Below are 17,236 nucleotides of genomic sequence, written 5' to 3'. Positions count from 1 at the left end.
TTAATCACAGTGGACACAACTCAAGAGCTAAGTTGTCCTTCCACAGGCCATAAAAACTCAGTAGAGGAGGTTTCCTTAAACTTGGGTTGATAGATGAGAAAATTAAGTCAGAGTGTTAAAAAAAGCTATATAATTTCGAATTAAGATCTCCTTGGGTTGAAAGTTCATGGTATTTTGAATATGTCATTCATAATTCAAACTTCAAAAAGAAAAACAGTACATCATATGTGAAATTCATAGCCTAGAACTTAGTCAAAACCTGGAAAGGACATGATAAAGAATGTTGGTTTTACACATAGTGAGTTATGAACGAAGCTAAGAATATATAATAAAACAATTCCAAAGTCCTCTTCATGATACAATGATGAGCTGATAGTAGATATTCCTTCTTTGTTTACCTATAAAGAATCTCCTCTTACTTCACCACTAGTATCTTCAGTTGGAGATCAAGCCCCACCCCTTAGGTCCATAAATACATTCCCAAGAAAAGGCATATTCGTCTGTAACCATCCCTTCTCCCAGGGTGCACCAATCCAAAATCTTCATGGGAATAGCAAGAAAGTGATTTTTTTTTCCTGATTGGTTGCTTACATATGAAAATGATTTAAGCCTAGAATCCTGGTGGCTGTATTTTCCAATTTAAATGAGATATGCTTGAGAATAAGGGAATTAGAGAGAAAAGAGGATAGGTGGGGGGGCGGGGTGTGACAGAATGAATATCTGGCAGATACTGATCACTAAATCATTAGAAATAAAAAAATGTGTCCACATACATCAGACTATTTTTAAATATTTAAATCTTATTTCACAGGTAAATTGATATTCATACCTATGCACCTATGTATCCACACAAATGCACACACACACACACGCACACACAACTGCAGACTTTAAAATTGGTTAACAATAAGAAAAATGTGACATGAACAGCAGTAAAAATCATTGTAAGTTTTTTCAAAAACTTTAAAAATTCATAGAATGAAGAAGACGCTAGAATCTTGTAAGAACTGGGTTTTAAGCCATTTAGTGAAAGTTTTCTCTGAGCTTCAAGATTCATTAATCATTGGATCTAGTCATTATCGTTAAGTTACAATAAAATAGCATATGCCTGTGACTAAGAAATTTGTGTAAAGATAAAAGGATTACTTTTTCCTAGGCTAGCATATTTTAGCATTTTATGCAGGCCTGACACAAAGTAACTGATCATAAATACTTCCACTATGAATTCTAAAGATGGGTAGGTAGTGAAACAACTGCAAAAGGAAATTATTTAGTTGACTTTCCTATTTATAATTCCCATGTACTATTACAAAGATAATTAATTTATTCCTTTGCTTCTAGTATTTCGACTATTTTGCCTTGTGTATCCAGTGATTCAAGGCCTACCTAATCCAACCAACAATCCTCAGAAGGGTGTGCTAATTTAAATATAATTCAATAAACACTCACTGGACACTAGAGTAATCTTGTCCTTCTCCTCAGGGGACTCACAGTATTGCAGGGAACACAAAGAAAATGTAATTAAACTTCCTGTGAGCACCACAGCAAAGCAAGCACACCCACAACATGAGAGGAGAACAGAAGAGCACTGATTCTGTTTGGAGACTTAATCTTCATGGTGGACTTGACCGAGGAACTACAGAAGAATTTCTTTCCTCAGTGTCTTAGTCACTTTCCTTCTTGCTGAGACAGAATACCTACTGGACACTCACAATTTAAGGCAAAGAGGTTTATTTTGGCTCCCATTTTGGTTCACAGTTGGCTGATTTCAAGGAAAGAAAGCTGAAAGTTATGGTAGAAGCACCCAATGGAAGTCGGCTGTTTGCATCATGACATCCAAGAAGCAGAGAGAGCCAAGGAGGAAGCAGAAGGGAGATACAGTATCACTTCCGGGTCACACCAACCGTGACCTGCCACTTCCAGCCAGTTGCCGCCTCCTAACAGCAAGCCACCTCTTCTTACCCATCACTTTCCAGTGGTCCTACCTATGATCCTATCTATCCTACCTATGTTGAAGCTTGTCAGGCAGAATATGCTATCACTGATTTAATTACTCTTTTCACCTGGAGTAAATTAGACAAGGTGAAAGGAACTATTTCACACAGTTGCATTTGTCACTTAGCCAAAGAAGATAAAATAAACCTGCGCATAAACAGCAGGCACACTTCTGTAGTATGACGTGAACTGGGGATGCTTAGGAAACAAAGTGACTCCTTCACCTACACCAAAACCGGTATCAGAGAAGAACAACAAACAAAGGAAGTTGTGATGCAACTTTATGTACTGGAGGAGTGAGACAGCTGTGCAAAAAGAGATGATGTGGAAGCTAAAGACCGTGATCTAATAGATGAAGTCAAACGCACAGTTCTCCTAGCATCAGAATCCCAACTAAACCTTCAAAGAATACATGTCTCAAAGAATCAAAGAGATCTATTATCAAATGTCAGTTTTAGTCCCACATCTTGTAAAGAATGGAACAGATACGGCACAGTCTTCAGATGATATCTGTTAACCTAAATAGAGGCTTATTGACACCAGGTGACTTTAAATGACTATTATCTAAATTCTCAATGAAATCACGCAGCATGACATAGAGTGGACCCTTAAATTACAAACTCAAATGGTTCCTGGAGGCTGATTTTAACTAAGTCAATACAGCTGTGATCTGGATAGTTACTTGGGTATACACTATAGAAAACAGGATGTAGATGAGTCTTCCATTAATCTAATTAACCGAGGTTGTAACTTGCAGATCTACTATACATAGGGAGGTTATCACCAACTAGTTTAAAGCTGCAATCCCATAGCATCATCTAAACAGATTCTTTGTGTTCAAGAAATTTTTGTGTGTTTGATAACAAAAAGCTTATCTTCAGCCTCATTAGAAGGTTTGTATTAGCAGGCACTGCAACAATAAATACAATAATGAGTCAACACTGAGCTACACATTTTACAATTTATTATGAAATTTAGAATTCCCAGCTCAGAGGCTACATCCTTTAGGGAAATCAAACCGAAAATTCTCATAGATTTACTAGTATTCCACTTTTAAGAACTGAGAACTGACCCAAAATCTTTAGAACAAGCTAATACTTTTTAAAAGCAGACATCCTTCTACCAAAACGTCAAACCAATAATGCTATTTTATCTTTTTGCTGATATTAATAATCTTTATAATTTCTGGGGCCCGGGGATTTAGCTCAGTGGTCACCACCTGCCTCACAAGTACGATGTCCTAAGTTCAATCCTTGGTTCCGCAAAAACAAAAAACAAACAAACAAACAAAAAACCCTTTATTTTCTAAATACCTCTCTTAGTTCATGTAAATGCCTCTTTCTTTTATTTAATCTTTATTATGTTGTTAGGTTAAAGTATTCACCACAACACCATTGTTAGACTATTAGAAATAGGAGTGATAACCCTATTTCTGATGCTAGATAGGACATCTATCAATGGATCCACCACCATGATAAAAGCGTTGTGGTTCACCAGTTTCTTCCAAGAGCCCATGCCAAATCACAGCTGATGGTGATCTAACTTTCATATGCCTGGACAAATCACTAATGACTTTACGAGTATCCTCCTATCCACAAACTAATTCTATCACTCTCTACTAGGTCATGTTAATATATTGGGAGTTACCTACTTTGTAGGTTGATAGGCTACCTACTACATGTATGAAGCAGATGAAGTAGATAGAGCCCTCACCGGCAGCCACCCACCAGCCACTTGATGTTGAACTCATTGGCCTTCAGAACTATGCAAGAAATTTCGTCTGTTTAGCAATCACTTCAGTTACTCATTCTGATTTAGCAACCCAACTGAGTGAGACAAAATTTCTGTACAAAAGATTTTGATTCTAAAAATCACTCTGGCTAAACACTCCTACTGAAGCCAACATTCACCATTTAAACTCTCATAAGCTGAGGAATTACTGATTTATTATAGATGGTAATAGGTAGAGCAATGTCCCCAGTGATGAAAATAATACAATAGAAGGAACAAGATATTTATGAATACCTCTTACAAAATTGTTAACAATATCCCTTCTGCCCTGGTTGTAATAAATATCAGTCTTGATTCTTTGTCATAAATAGTGACAGACAATTTCATTGCTATAGATTTTTTGTTAGTCATGATTGTGTCTGTACCATGCTACTACTTTCTATTGTATCTTTATCAATGAAGCAGTTAAAGTCCTAAGGAGAAAGCATCATGTGTCTCTAAGGTGACTTTTGTGGTCTGTGGTAACCACAGAGTCCCCATTTGTAGAGCCAACCAACAACAGATGGGAAATATTGAGGAAGAAAATCGCATCAGCATTGAATGCGTAGACTTTTATTACTGCTGTCCCCCGAGCAACACAAGATGAAGCTAGCTACATGCCATTTACATTGTATTACGCGTATGTACAGAATGAGTTAGAGGATCTTCTTTTTATATGCAAATACCACATCATTTTACATAAGGCACTTGAATGTCCAAGGATTTGGGGAGAGGCTAAAAGAGGGCGCCCTGAAATCAGTTCGGTAATTTCCAGACACTGAGGGATGATTACATTTATTTTCTTGGTATGCTCTCTTGGTCTGGATTGGGCAAGTGGGGAAACTGGTTCTCAAGCAACTTACAGAGAGTGTTTATTATTATTTTTGTCATTTGTTCTATTCATTGTGTTATATCTAGAACATTAAATTTCTGTGCCGTGATTCACTCAGAAGATACGTAATTTTCATCATGCTCCAACAACAAAAACATCATGAAGATCTTAAAAATACAGTTGACTATGCAGATAATCGAACAATTTCTAAGTAGTGAAGGTCAGATCTATGTTCTTTTCCCTTAAGCAATCGGTCCCCTTCAAATAAGATTAGTACAAAGATGGGAATAAGTGGCTGGGTGTAAGGGACCATACATGATATAACAACTCTGACCCACAACTTCTGAAGCAATCAGCCCACAGTGAGGACAAAGCCTTCAGAGCTTTAATGGTTAACAAAGAGCCCACAGTTGCACGTGTTCTGTAGCTTCACCACCACTGAAATAATATGTAGAATATGTAATCAGCTGCCTGATTTTTGCCGTAACTTCCAAATTATAACTAACTAATGAGAGTTATTTGTACTCCTCAAACCAATAACATGCACTATTTCTATTACGCTATTCCCTGCTTCTTCCTGACATCAATCTGTAATCTAACGAACTTGAAGTCTTTCCCTTTTCTATCACACACCATTCTTCCAGCTTCTTCTGAGTTTCTGATGGCAACTAAGTCTCTTTAAATAAGTCTCTCTTGTTCATATTTTGGTGGTCTTAATTTATTTCCACATTAATAACGTCTTCATTTTGTCATGGAGAAGAAAATCTGATGGTTGTATAAATAACAGTTACGATAGTTCTCACAATTACATTTGATTAGAATGCCACAGTCTCACAATGGCTACTCTGTCCTCCCGAAATGAACTTTTTAGTGTGCCCTCTCCATTCTAAATTGCAATGCCCCTTGTGAATTTCTCCAGGAAATTTTGTATCTTCCCTCTGTGACTCCGTATTAGGACTGGTATTTCCCACAGAATGTACAATCATTTCTCTAAGTATCTTAAAACACCACTTTTCTCAATCATTTCTTTAATCTCTTCATATTCAATCCTCACATAATCATATTTCCATAATGATGCATTTTATTGAGCATCTTTATTTTGATACCACTGGTTTATTTAACACCTTATTGTACTCTTCAAATTCCCAAAGGCAAATAAATGATTTATTTAGTATCATTGTGATTCCTCACAAAAACAGAACAACAAAACCATGGCACAAGACTCTAAGGCAGGTTGTGCTCACAATACCATGATGAAATAAAAGAACCAAAAGACCCACTCAAAGCCTTAGTTATTCTCTTTGTATATGTTCCTTATGTTAAAGCCCTGACTTCCTTGAGGTTGTGAGATTTCACTGAACCAATAGTCCTCAAGGTATAGTCCCTGGAGCTGAATCTCTAATATCACCTGGACACTTGTTAGAAATGCCAGTTCTTGGACCCTGCAGAAACACTGCATCAGATACTCCACTGGTGCAGTGTGGCCCAGAAATTTGTGTTTAAAGATCATTCTGATGCATGCTGTAGTTTTGGAACCAATATTATAGATTCATATTACTTCTTTTGAGTATGATTTATAGACTAGCTGATTTGGCATCATCTTCCAACTTGTTCATAGTGCACAATCTCAAGTCCCAACCCTGCCAAACAAAAATCTGCATTTCAAATAAGAATATTCCTGGGTGATTTGTTTGCACATTTAAGTTTGAGAAACTAGTGTAGAAAATCTCAGTGTACAGAAACTACCAGAATTGACGCAGTAGCCAGGAAGAGGCTCTCGCTGATTTGTAGGAGGTGATCGTGCCATGTCTTATGGACAAGGAGTTCAATGACATCATGCTGACAGTTTGAAATCGATTTTTGTGTAAATATTTATACTATAAGTCAGAGCTTCTCAGTCCTGATCTTAGCTTTGTTATAACTGCACAAAAATCGAGATAGCTCAATTCATTAAATGTCACTCAAAGTAAGATACAGTATAGTTAGTTCATAAGGAAACTAAACTCACAGAAGAAGGTTTTGTCTACTTCCGGATGATCTACTAATTTATGGTAGTGTGAGTTTCCTTATTGAATTTATTTTTGACTTTTATTAGTATGTGTTTGCAGTGCATAATGATCCTATTCATCATACAGAGTTAATACAAATCTATAACACATCTTAATTCTTTCTATTTTCTCTCTCCCTCCCCTCCTTTTCACAACGTTTGAATTTACGTCATGTTTTCTTTTTGTTAAATGAAGAATTTACCAAGTCTCTTTGCATAGTCTCAGAAGGGTTACTAAGATAAACAAAATTCATATAGAAATGAAGACGTAATTCATTTGTAGGAAGATTGTAATACAAGGTCAAAAGATTATCCTATAATATTAATAGAATCATTGAATAATTGCAACAAAATATAAATGGCATTTTAGTAACTAGACCCAGTGACATTACACCAATCATATTACTATAAATATTACTAGTATTATGAATCATATTACGATCTATTTATCAGTTCTATAAAACTAACTGTTCTCCCTCCTTCACTACTGATCAGATGAAGGAACAATATTGTGACTTTGGCTTAGTTGTGTTGAGATTTAACCCTTTTAGGAAAAGTAAAATGAAACAAGCTTAAGCTGATTGTTATTTTCCTATTGTGAAATTTTCAATAGCATTGAATTCATGATGTATAAGTTACCTCTACAACCCTTATGCCATGCTTTAAAAGAATATTTTTAATGAGATATGTTCAATAACAGAACACTTTCAATAAAGAATACTTTCAAAAAAGAATACTTTCAAATAAGAATCTTCCTGGGTGATTTGTATGCACATTTAAGTTTGAGAAACTAGTGTAGAAAATCTCAGTGTCCAGAAACTACCAGAGTTGCCGCAGTAGCCAGGAAGAGGCTCTCGCTGACTTGTAGGAGGTGATCATGCCATGTCGGCATAGGAGTGTTGGTAAGATAGACAGAAAGAGATTTTTACTCACAGAACATGAAAAAGGCATCTATCAGAAAACAGAATATGAAGACCAAGTTTCCTAAGAAGTCTGGACTCAAAGACCCCAAAGTTTGTCCTGGGTTTCTCATATGAGGCCTCACAGTCCTTGAAGGAAGGTAAGGAGGGAGACAGTTGCTAGATGCTGGCAGGATTTACTGGTTTCAATGGTCCAGTCAGTGATTTATGCCTAACATTTCTTTGCACAGAAACAACCTGACATATTCCTTCAGGAGAAACAGTGATATCAATCACAGGAAATCTGTGACACAATTTAATAAAAGTAGGGTGTATTAGTATAAGTAAATATATTAAGTATTTCCTATTTTATTAAAATATTTAATATATTTTCCACTAGATATTTGTGCTACTTTGATACAGTAAAACTAGGATTATTTCTGGTTATTCACTCACTAATGTAGCCAATTGTGTTGCTACCTAAACTTTGTGATACAGGGAAAAGTCTATCGGAACAGCAAGTCATGACAAAAGAATGCTCTGGACTGGAAATAAAGCTTCTTAACTGTTTACATTGTGAGGTCAGCAGTGTAAATATTCTGCTTACAAATTATTCCAATGTGGTATAATTAATATGAGAAATTCTACAGATTCCTAAAGCAGGAGCAATGCATTACCATGAGGTAATTATTTCCTTGTCTATAATATGAAGCGAGCCCAAAAATACGAACTAAGTGTCCACTGAGTACACCCAGTTCAGGACTGAGGATGCCCGGCTAAGTGGTACAGCCACCGTGCGCCCAGCACGCGTAAGGACCCGCGTTCCATTGCTAGAACCTCCAACAACAAAAACAAAAAACAGTTTGCCACATTCGCATGGCTTTCCTTAATGATAATTGAGATACTTAAATATGAGATTTAACAATGATTAATTTCTCAGACAAGATCATAGTACTCAATATTTCTACTTTATAGGTTATCTCTTAATCTCTTCACTGCATAAAGATCACCTATTAGAAGAACAGAAAAATAACAAGGTTAAAGATAATGACATACGGCATTCAGTTGATTCTAACGTCAAAATTTTCAGTAAGGGATGGGGAAGAAAGAAAATAATCTGATTTATATTATGCTTTAAATGTATTGCAATTAATAGCAGTTTTACGTGTGGAATTCTTTTTAATTGTGGAGAGCCTTTTATATCAGAAAACAGTAAAAATCTATGGTAGAATGACAACATTTTTTGAAAGATGAGGATTGCTTTTCATTTTTCTTTGGACATGAGCTTTTTAGGCTTTCAAATTTTGAAAATTATAGAATATTCTATTTCACAGAAGATAAATTTAAGCTCAAAGTTTATAATCGTGTCTTAAAGCTGAAGCTCACCGTATTAGATTTTCAATTATTCTATAATTACATCAATTTAGCAACTTAAAACAAAACTCATTTATCTTATCATAGTTACAGTGGATCAAAAATCTGAAGGGCTCCTTTGGACATTCTATTTAGGATGTCTCAGGGCAGATATTAAGGTTGCAGTGGGTTGGCATTGTTTTCTGGAAATTCTAGGACATAAACCAATTCTTGCTCAATCATATGGTTGGAAGAATTTACCTGCTTATGATCATTGGACTAAGGTAGCAATTTCCTAGCTGCCCACCACCTGAAAATCCCTGTCAGCTTGTGGATGTTACATGCCTTTTCTCGGCTAATGGTCTAACCTCCATCTTCAAAGCCAGCGAAGACTGTCAGGATCTCTTTGAGCTTCTCCTAGCTCTTTTATTACATCCTTCTGATACTCTGGGAATGTCTGTAACTGCTTTCTCGGTCTACTTTTATAAACCTGCATAATTACACTGGGTCCCCCAGATAACACAGAACAGTTCCTGGAATAACCTTAATTATAACTGCAAACCATTTTTGCTATATATTGTAACATACACAGAAATAAAACCAGGGGATGAAGAATAGGGGACTCAAAGTTATATGACCATGTCTGCTGTTCACAATTGCTCACACACAAAAAAAGACAGGAAAATAAAGTGCTAAATCCAGAACAATATCTTTACAAAAAATGAATTCTGAAATGAAAGTTTGATAGGTTGGTATACAACAAAAAATATTATAAACTATCTAGACTATATAAAGAACTCAAAAAACCCAGACCCCCCCAAATGTAAAGACCCAATTAAAAATGGGCATCTGAAATGAACAGACATTCCTTAGACAAACAAGTAAAAGCAGCAAATAAATATATGAAAAAATGTTCAACTTCACTAGTCATTTGAAAGATGCAGATGAAAACAACAGTGAGACTCTACCTTATCCCAGAAAGAATGTCTGCTCTCAAGAAAACAATAACAAATGCTGGTGGGGTTGTGGGGAGAAAGGAACACTTCTCCACTGTGGGTGGGAGTGCAGACTGGTTCAACCACTATGGAAATCAATATGGAGATACCTCAAAGAGCTGGGACTAGAGGTTCCATTTGATGCAGCCATCCCTCTGCTGGGTATCCAAAAGAATCATACCACAGTGATATATATGCACCCATGTTTATAGCAGCACAATTTGTAATAGCTAAAACCTGGAAACAACCCAAATGCCCATCACCTGGAGACTGGATAAAGAAGATGTGGTTTTGCTATGACATGGAGTACTACTCAGCCATAATGAGAAACTAGACATTTATAGCTAAATGGATGCACATTGAGGCTATACTCTTAAGTGAAACAAATAGGATATACTTGAGTAAATACTGAATAGTTTCTCTGGTGTGAAAAACTAAAAGTATAAATAAGGTTCAAATGGCATAATTGGTAGTGTGAAATAGGAAGAAAATGGCTAAAGGGGAAGTGGGAAGGGGAGGGGAAAGGAAATAAAGGGAAAGAAAACATAAAAAAACAAGAAATGAAAACAAAGTCTTTGTAAATAGGGAAGGGTGAAGGTGGGTGAAGGGAGGGCTGCGGAATGGGGAAAAAGTAAGAACCAAGATACACCATGTAAAGGTACAAGATTCCAATGACGGATGTAACTGTATTGTTTGCTTTAAATGTACCAATTAACTTAATGGGAAAAATATTGCAAACTAATGATCTAGTGTATATTTTGTGGGAAACTAAACTCTTAGGGGAAAATATTGATATATTGGATACACTACATATAATACCTGTCTGCTAAAACAATAAAAAACTTCTAAATATTTCAGGGATAAATGGACGTTATTTTTCAATAATGTTTAGTACTGTCTGAGTTAATTTTTATCTTTAATTTCCCATTTAGGAGAAGGTTAGGCAGAATTAATTTATATATGTATTTTTTCTGTTTCTTTTTATCTTCCAATATTTAAAGCACACCACTACTGTCTCTTTTTAGAAGAAAATTAGGTGGGTGGAGTTTCCAGCTCACATTAAGGAATCAATCTGCTTTCATAATAGGCTTGCTTAATCCATCTGACAATAATTCCAAGGTAATAGTTCCCTGTGCATTTTACAATTTAGAAGCTACAAATATTGATCACTTTATGGAAAATAAACACTATCAGAGTTTAGTAGATGAAAAATGTAGTCCTCTCTCTCTGAAATTCACAGGTTTAAAAATCAAATACTGTCATAATGAGCTTGAAGTAAACACAGTTTAAATAATTTTCCTAAATAAATGTCCATCAAGCATTGGCCTTACAGCTGTTCCTATATACAAGTTACTTGAGTTTGTTTTAATCAATTTTATTTCTGGACTTCAGCTGAATTTTCCATATTCACACGATAGTAGAGTACATACATACCTGTAAAGTCATATGTCATTTAAACACATTCTGACAAATGCATTGTTAAGCAATTTTGTTGGGTGACTATCATGTACTATACTTATAGAAACCCAGATGGCACAGCCCATTATGTGCCTAATATATTATATATATTGTATAAAATTAAAATACAAGATAATAACCTTAATTTCATTTCCAAATCCCCTTTACCAAATTACAAAGTGCATGTGTGAGTGTGTCTGTGTGTGTGTGTGTGTGTGTGTGTATCCTATTTCTCTCAGAGTCATGATGAACAAAGCAGCATGAGATTAAATCAAGCACAAGTAACCTATAATGCAATTCAGAGTTGTGGTCAACATGAGAATGAGGCTGCTGAAGGTGCCAGCACAGCGTACTGCTTTACAGTAACTTTTGGTCAGAAGGAGAACAGTCTAAAACAATGATGAAAAGTACAGCACAGTAAACATATAAATTCATATCATACAGATCTATTATTACACAGGACTATGTACTGTCTATAATTGTGTTTTTCCATCTCTAAATTTAAAACACTGTTTTACTAATTTGGAGAGAGGAGAAAGAGCCATCTGGGAGAGCATACTTACTGTAGAGATCTTAAAAATAAACTGCCTTTAGGACCCAGGTATTTAGCTCAGTGGTGCTGTGCCTGCCTTGCAAGTACAAGGTCGTAAGTTCGATCCCCAGTACCGAAAAAAAAAAAAGAACCTACTTTTAAACATTGATAGGAAACACATACATGAGCTCTATACTCCATGAACTTATTCAACATTTTTATTTTATTTTATAGAATTATAGAAATAATATTTGAAAGTATATCATAAATCTTCTTTGACTTTTAATAGAGTTCTTATTTTGAAACCTTATGAAATTATACTATAAAAAATCAATTCTAATTACTATGTATAATGCAACACAGGCAAAAGTTAAAGGAATGAAATGTTAATGGTTAGTGATTATGTATTAAACTGCAAGTATTTTTATAACAGGAAGGTCTGAGATTTGGTGTTATTACTGGTGTTAACTCATTTTTATTGCGATTCACTGAGCAAATAGCTCAAGATCATAAAGTGGTTTTCCCGGAATAGTTCGTAGTACCCATCTCCACAATTTCATTCATTCTGGCTTTGATTGTTGAAAACACTCCCTGTTCAATATACTATGCTGGGCCTCAAAGGGTATATAGCAACAATTAAAGCACTGAACGCAACTCTAAGATGCAGCAATATAATTATCATATTCACATCTAATGTGTAATTGCCTTACCTTTTTTAACTGATCATAGTCTTTGTGAGGGGAGAGACAGTATCTCATTATCTCATCCCAGGCCTAACCCAGCATCTTGCAAGTAGTAAGTGTTCACTGAGTATTATCTTGAATTTGTTTAGTGAGTGTAAATTTAAATTTGACTGTGACAAATACCAGTGAGACAGGGCATAGACAATGTACTACAATAGCTCCATGCTCAATGGTAACAATTAAAGGCAGTTTTTTCTTCTCCTAGATATAAAATATTACCAGAAATCTAGTAACTGCTTTTCTCTAGCAAACCAAAAGAAGACCTTAATTCAAAATAGGGCAGATCTGGCTCTAATGAACATAGTCAGATTCCTGCCCTTTGAAAAAAATATATTATGTCCTAAAGTAGTTTGAATTAAAACCTACACATAAGATATGCAATTACTATCACAAACTTCATAATCAGGCCAAGTTTTTAAAATGACATTTCAATATGTAATTTGTAAATTTAAAATATAATCTTTAGAATTGTATTTCTTAGGCTAAAAAGAATGGCTTTCAGCTTATTGGTGATAGTATGAATCTTTATTTTTGAAACATGAATGTTTTAGTACGAAGCATACATACAAGCCTAACTGATTTATCAACTCCAGAACAAAGAAAATCTTTTAATTCCTTTCATAGCCACAGCCCTTATTTCCAGTACTAGTAATTTTCTATTTCATTTTAGGTCATTAAGATCCTAAGAAACTGGTTTTCAAAAACTGTCATCTAGCAAGTTAGAGAAGAAATGGGAAAATATGTTTTCAAATCTTTCACTTTTCATGTCAGACCAATTAGATAAAGATGGAAGTTTAGAATTTTGAGATCTCCACACCTGAAGTAAAAAAAATTTAAAAGAAAAAATGGCAATATCACTAAAATTGTTGTATATTGAATAAAATATATCTTTTACCAACCTCAGATTTCTAATATTAATAATACAACATAGATAAAAATAATGAGCTCGGTCAGACAAAAAGTAAAATGACAAAAATGTTTTATCTGTTGAAGATATTAACAAATGTATCCATATAACAATATTCACCTCGTGAAAACTTTTCATGAAAGAACTTTGTGGCAACAATTATACATAAAAGAAATCCATGATCTTCTAGAATATCATCTCTTAGCAAAAATATTATATTATTAAAATTAATAGATTTGCCTGTGATATTCACAAAATTCTTTAAAAATTAATATGAATGTAGGATGGTTGAAATCTCCTGGCTATGAAAACACCACTGTCCATTGTATTAAAAGGAAATAGCCTGTATTCCCAATTCTCTGCTGGCGGATTCTTTAATATAATATTCCTTTTTTTCCTCTATTGTGTGGTTGTTCTTTGTATGCCTTACTAAAATAGACTTTGAGACGGAGTAACAGATGGATTATCAATGCATCGGTCCTGTCTGAAGACAGATGTACACTGATGATTCAATACAGAGAAGTTCAAACCAGGCTTTCAAGTGAAATAAATCCAGACAACAGTAAAGCTGAAAGTATACCAAGTAAACTGAAAATTAAGTGTTTCTGCAATACATCAATTCCCAAATCCTCTATCTTATTTTCAAATAACAAAATTGTGTTCATGTCTATGATATGTGCTCTAGTCTTGAAGTGCTATTACCACTGTCTGAATAATAATGCCACTAGAGATTCAATCAAAAAATAAAATTTGCATTGATGCCTACGTGACATTTTCCTTGTGATGTAGTGTTGGCTGTATTACACAGTAATCCTCTGACAAATATTTAATGGAATAGCAGTAGATGCAAATGTGGGTGGCCTTAACTTATTTTTTTAAAATTTTTTGGCACCAGGGATTGAACTCAGGTCCTTGAGCTTAGGAGATAGGTGGAATCTCAGAGCTAAATCCCCACCCCAGCCCATGGCCTTAACTTTAAGTTGAAATGTCAGATACGGGAAACAAATCTGAGTACATTTGTTCAGATACTCTCTTAAAAATTAAAATGCTTATAAAATGATATAACATTTATTAGTGCAGATGTGAAGAATTAAAGAACTCTTGATGAACTAATGGTAACTTTATTGTGCCTTGCTTTTGGTTGTGCTCGCTGCTGTCAGTAAAAGTTTTGCACGAGGCATACATTTCTGTAAGGTTCTGAGCCACTAGGCAAATGAAAAACAAATTAAGAAAAACTTTAAAGTGGAATATTTCTCAGATGAGAGACGGAATCGCAGAGCAGAGAATCTGGCAGGAATTGCAAAACAGAGAATCATGCTACTACATATATTATTTTAAAAGTATCATTACAAAGTTTAATTTGTTGTCTAAAATGTTTATTATGCATCTACTGATACAAGACCTGTGTTTTACATCATTATTCATCTATAGATAGGCTTCTGTGAAAAAAAATTTAAGGAAATCTTTTTAAACTATATACAAAAATCTGCAGAGCACCAATTACCTATTCCTTTTTCTCAGGGTTGATGAAGTTTGGGAGATGAGTGGAGGCATTGCATTTAAAGTAAGACTGTTATAAACTTACTTCAGGCCAATGCTAAATCCTTAATGGGCAAGATGAAAATATACTCCAAACAAATCAATGTTAAATTTTGGGAATGTACATAATGACAACATCTAAACTTGAAGACTTCTGTAATTTATTAAAAGTAGGAAAATATTATTCTATAACAAAGCTCACATCTTGCTATAGTTAAAAAAAAAAAACTCAAGACCAGTTTTGTATCTCTAGAATGCCTTTAGAAAACACTGAATCCTTAACTCTGTATGTAATAAGCGTTGTGCTCCCCAGCAGTAAGCAAAGGCTGGATCAGAACATACTCCAGTAATCCCTGTAGGCCTCTTTGCAGAGTGTCACTCTTGCATCCCTCTGAATTCAGCTTTTCCAATTGCTGAAATACTGACATATGTTCTTGGAGACCCTGTGGGATACAGTTGCAAAATGTTGCCTGTGCACTTCTCTGAATTTCAATTTTAGTTTCTTCTGAAATACAGTATAGCTGGTCATTCAAGTTCCAAATGTATATACGCTTAATGAAATATTTCTCCGTTTCTTCTGTAAATATTCCATTTCTTCTCTAATCCCAAGCAGGCTCCTTTCTATTCTCTGGAACATATGGAGGATAATTACGATCAGTTTTTGTGCATCCTTGTCTACCAATTCCAGCATCGTTTACAGCATTTCTTTTTCTTGGATGCATGCTCATGATTGAATGCTGGGCTGTCTGTTCCTGGGTTTTGATGTCTTTGCAAGGGATGATAAGCTTTTTTCTGACATGCAGTTAAGCTATTTGAAGTCAAATGGATGCTCTCAAAGCCTGCTCTTCAGTTTCATTGAAACATTGATACCTTTAGTCTAGAGCTACTGTAACACATTGGCAAGCTACATTCCCCTTAAGTCTATTCAGCAATCCAAGTATTTTAAGCTTTCCATTCTCGATCCTGGGACTAGAAACCATTTCTAGTCCTGTGGAAATTGTTCTTTTACTTTCTTAGCACTCTCTCCCCATTTGGGGGAGTTACTTCTCATATAGGTGCAAATCAGTACTGAGCCAGAGACCTGAGGTGCTGAGAACTCTAGAGATCTAAGAACTCTAAAGATATACCATTCTCTATCTTCAGAGTTCTCCCTCCCTACATAATTTTTTCCTCTCTGGAATTATATTCCATGAATTTTCACTATCTTGGCCTCAATGAACTCTGGTTTTGGCACCTTAGCTCCTCAGGACTATGGTCTATTGATGTTTCCTCTTTTCTGCCATGACCTGGAAACTGCAGGCAACAAAATGACGTACTTGTAGGTCTTACCTTGATTCTTTGATTTTTCTCTGCTGTACCTGTTTTCTCAATATATGAAAAATATTATTTTATTTAAATATAATCGTCCAAAATTTCTAGTTGCATAAGATGCAAAGATAAGTCTGGCTCCTTGACAGGAAAGATAAGAACCTAAATGTTATAAAAATCTGAATTTGAGGTATATTAGTCAACAAACTAAGGAAATTTCTATATGCTTTCACTCCTAGCAACACAACTTTTTCTTTTAAACTTGAAAGGAAAAGTAAGACTCAGGTAATGGATTTTTGACCTTAGGAAAATATTTCCATGAGTTCTCAAGGTCTTACAGTTCTTACACTTGGGTTCCTGGTGAGAAAAGAAATTGAAGGACCATCAAAACCCATCTCTCTGGAAGGATGAATTATGTACTGGACTTTCCAGAGGGGAAGGAAGAATCGCTGGTGGGTGCTCTCAAAAGAAGGACATATAACCCTCCTTTATAACTGAAACAAAGCGACTGAAATTGTCTTCTTCAGTTTCTCTCTTAACAGAAGTAAATCTTGCCATAAATTGTCAAACATATTTTCTTCCATTTCGAGAGACTTAGTGGGGTTAGTAACAGCTTCTCTGTGCTCACAACTTTAAAAGACTAAGGACTCCTTTAATCCATAATCATAAATTTCATTTCTAGTGTCTTTAAAATTTGTCTTCACTTCCAGTCTCTATCAGTATAGTATAATAACAGTATTGTACCATCATTGTCTACACACTAGAAACATTTTGGAAAGAAGCACTTCTAACTCCAATAAAAAAGAGGCAAGATCTACAAATGAATAAACAAATTCATATATATATATATATATATAT

At 35.0% G+C, this 17,236-nt stretch overlaps 1 protein-coding gene across 2 annotated transcripts in view; it reads right to left on the bottom strand.

Annotated features, from left to right (window-relative positions):
• Gpc5 (glypican 5) overlaps positions 1 to 17,236 on the bottom strand; it is a 1,306,099-nt gene that overhangs the window by 438,706 nt on the left and 850,157 nt on the right. Inside the window, exon 8 of one of the 2 annotated variants that reach the window (XM_033760931.1) lies at positions 15,663 to 15,698. The exons of the other annotated variant lie outside the window; for it this stretch is intronic. Coding sequence (XP_033616822.1) covers positions 15,697 to 15,698 — 2 coding nt within the window. The 3' untranslated portion in view covers positions 15,663 to 15,696. Of the gene's footprint in view, positions 1 to 15,662; positions 15,699 to 17,236 lie in introns of those variants that run through there. 2 annotated transcript variants of the gene reach the window in all.

The sequence above is a fragment of the Fukomys damarensis genome, unplaced genomic scaffold (assembly GCF_012274545.1).
Source record: "Fukomys damarensis isolate Sample0158 unplaced genomic scaffold, DMR_v1.0_HiC HiC_scaffold_6, whole genome shotgun sequence".
Classification (NCBI taxonomy): Eukaryota; Metazoa; Chordata; class Mammalia; order Rodentia; family Bathyergidae; genus Fukomys; species Fukomys damarensis.
The sequence above is the reverse complement of the archived record's forward strand: the minus strand, read 5'-3'. Positions and strand labels throughout refer to the sequence as shown.